Genomic DNA, 3,129 nt, shown 5'->3' with positions numbered 1-3,129 from the left:
ATCAGGCTCTTGATGTTTGTAACGGTTGCAGCGGGGTGGATCTTGGGCTCCATTGAGGGGAAAGGACGCGACAGGGAGATCGGAACAGAGTGGAGATCGGCAGAAGGTGAAGTTAGAGAGGGGAGGGAAGATTATGGTAGGTCTCTTGATACTATAAGAAGACGTATGCAATAGGATCGATGGATCCTCCCTCCATTCTCATTCCAATATAAAGATACAATTCTCCTCTATTTTGGGAGAGTTACAACTACTTTCCATAATATACGAGATTGCGATACTAACCATATATACAAATATTGACTAATGCTATTAATCTATATATGTAAGGGGATACTGTTTACCCTCTATAACTTTTAATATATTTTGAAAATGGTTGTAAGTAAAAGAGAGAGAAAAATAATGATAAAGATATAAAAATAATATTAAAATGAGAGAGAAAATATAGTATTTTTGTGTAATTATAACGTAGAAATGATGTAAGAGATATGCATTATTTAAATTTTTGATTCATATGTTATAGTTTAAAAATCCTACACTATATTTAACAAAACTTAATGTGGCCACCACTTTGCACAACCTTGACTAATGAAGGGATATGGGGCCAAATTCAGTTAGGATAAAGCAAGGACAGTCAGTCTAACCTCGTGGGGTGGGGGGAGGGGGGTTATACCCGTACTAAGGATTAAAGATCTGGGGTTCAAGGATCCGACCCATGCCAATATCCAATGAACTCACATTTAAGAACATCTTTAGTGTCGTTTTTGGATTTATGTCTATCCTAGGTGGAGTGTAGGTGGAGGAGAAGGGAAAAAAAGGACGTTTTCGGATGCATAATGTTAGCGGAAAGAGGAGAGACAATGAGAGAGATTCTACTTTTGATGTTGATATGGAGGCATTCAAATGTTGGATACATCGAGGTACTTTAAAAGATGAACATCTTAGAACACCATATATCTATAGTGATGGTAATCAAATTACAATAGAAAAATGTTATCCTTTGACCTCACATAGTCAATCGTGATAACTCCAGTTGAGAGTAGTTGTCGTATCGTGTTATGCCGACATCGCATGTGCCTTGATCTGCCATTATACATTGCACTTTGACGCAACCATTCTGCCTCTTCTCCAGCTTTATCTAATGCGATAAACTCAGATTCCGTCGTGGATCTAGCTATATGAGTTTGTTTGGACGACTTCCAAGATATAGCTACTCCTCCAAGGGTAAACACATAACCACTTGTAGATCTAGAATCTTTCGTATCGGATATCCAGTTGGCATCATTGAATCCTTCCACAACAGCTGGATTGTAGCCATAATGCAGTCCATAATTTCTCGTGTATCTCAAATACCTTAATAATCTTGTTATACCCTTCCATTGCTCTGAACTAGGATTATTGGTATATCTACTTAGCCTACTCACAGCATATGCTAAGTCTGGTCGAGTACATGAAATGAGATACATAAGACTGCCAATGATCTTGAGTATTCCAATTGAGCAATACTCTCGCCTCTATTTTTTGACAAATGTTGAGAGGTATTGATGGAGTGTGTGAAACCTGTGCCTTAAAGTGTATTTTATTATGTGTTTTAATGCATTTTACGTGATTATAAGCCTTGAATGTGATAACTACGAGCTGGTGGTTTACAGGTTAATCGGCGTAATTTGGTTAAGTTGGAGTGCGAAGTGATTAAACGGAACGACCGTGGATGGAAGTGAAGACATATTACATTATTTGGTGATTACCAAAGAAAGGAAGCAAGACATGTGGGAGGGCATTACTTCTAATCACATCAACTTAATATCACATGGACCAAGATACATCACGTGGAATTCTTTTGAGCCAACATAAAAGGTCAGCCAACATCATCATTGTGTAGAAGATTGGAGGATTTTGGCAAACATAAAGGGGATTGGGCCGCCAATACAAGACACACGCATACATGGAAGTGGGCCGAGAGAAATCAACATGGGCACATGATTGGACTCTATTGGGGCGGCACATGCAAAATGATAAAACACATATGATCATCACGTGGCTTGTGGGTTTTAGATATATCATTAATTGGGCCGATGGAAGGTTTTGGGCGAGTTTTGGATTTTTAATTATTGGGCCAAAACATCAATTGACGGCAGAGGGTTTTGTTTTTCAACAACATTAACTCACTCGATCATGATCGACATCATGATCTCGACGGCAGTAGGAGAGAGGAAGATAGACGCCTATGAAGATCATCCAACCCTAATGAGCGGCTAGTCTTTTTAATGGTTTCCTCCGGATGGAGGGTTTTTGTAAGTTAACAGATTTTATGTGTTTGGTGACAATCGTTTGACTCAGTGATCTAAGCATTCGATGCTTTTCACTTATGATTTAGTTAATTAATTGTAATCGATTGCATTTGCTTAACCTTATTCTTTGATCATTCAGTTCCCGAGAGTTCTAGTAATTGGGATATATTTGTTATGGGATTAGGGTTGGTAATTGTGATTGGTAACCATTAGATAACCTCCCGTTATGTATTAACCGGAGTACTTAGTCTTTGGTTATCACAATTAGTTGATTAGGTTAGTCCACTTATGTCTATGTAAGTGTTCGATTAAACATATAATTGAAGTTAACTGCAATTCCAAAGTCCGAAGGAACCATTGTTCTCTCCCATTGTTTACAACTTTTTATTTTTGTAATTTGTTAGTTAATCAAACAATCAAACCAACAATTGAGTTTTACTTTTTAATAGTAGTTAATCAAAACTGAGCATTATACACTTTCCACAATCCTCCTCTGGTTCGATACCCGACTTACGCTAGCTACCTAGTTTATTTCGGTTTTTGCATGTCACTAACGACAGACATCAAAATGGCGCTGTTTCCAGGGAGGCGTGCGCAAAGTGTTTAGTGTTAAGTTTTCGTTTAAAAAAAAATTCAAAAATAGTGTCTGTTTTGTTTTGTTTTGTTTTGCTCAGATTTATGCATGGTGCTTGTGTTTTTGTGTTTGTGCAGGATGACAGATCTTACAATATTATGCACCTCTCTTAGATGCATTTTGTGTAGGGAACCACTTCACCCGTGTATCGGTTGCCACGAGGCCAGATTTAGACGGGAAAGAGCGAAATTGGCAGAACGACCGATG

The 3,129-nt window shown here is 38.1% G+C and overlaps 1 protein-coding gene across 1 annotated transcript; it reads right to left on the bottom strand.

Moving 5' to 3' along the window:
* Positions 1-974: 974 nt before the first annotated feature.
* Positions 975-1,463, bottom strand: LOC118492067 (secreted RxLR effector protein 161-like). The gene has a single exon (XM_035989829.1). The coding sequence runs from the start codon at positions 1,461-1,463 to the stop codon at positions 975-977; it is 489 nt and encodes a 162-aa protein (XP_035845722.1).
* Between the last annotated feature and the right edge of the window lie 1,666 nt (positions 1,464-3,129).

Source organism: Helianthus annuus, chromosome 5 (assembly GCF_002127325.2).
Source record: "Helianthus annuus cultivar XRQ/B chromosome 5, HanXRQr2.0-SUNRISE, whole genome shotgun sequence".
NCBI classification, from domain to species: Eukaryota; Viridiplantae; Streptophyta; class Magnoliopsida; order Asterales; family Asteraceae; genus Helianthus; species Helianthus annuus.
This window is presented reverse-complemented; position numbering and strand designations above follow the sequence as displayed.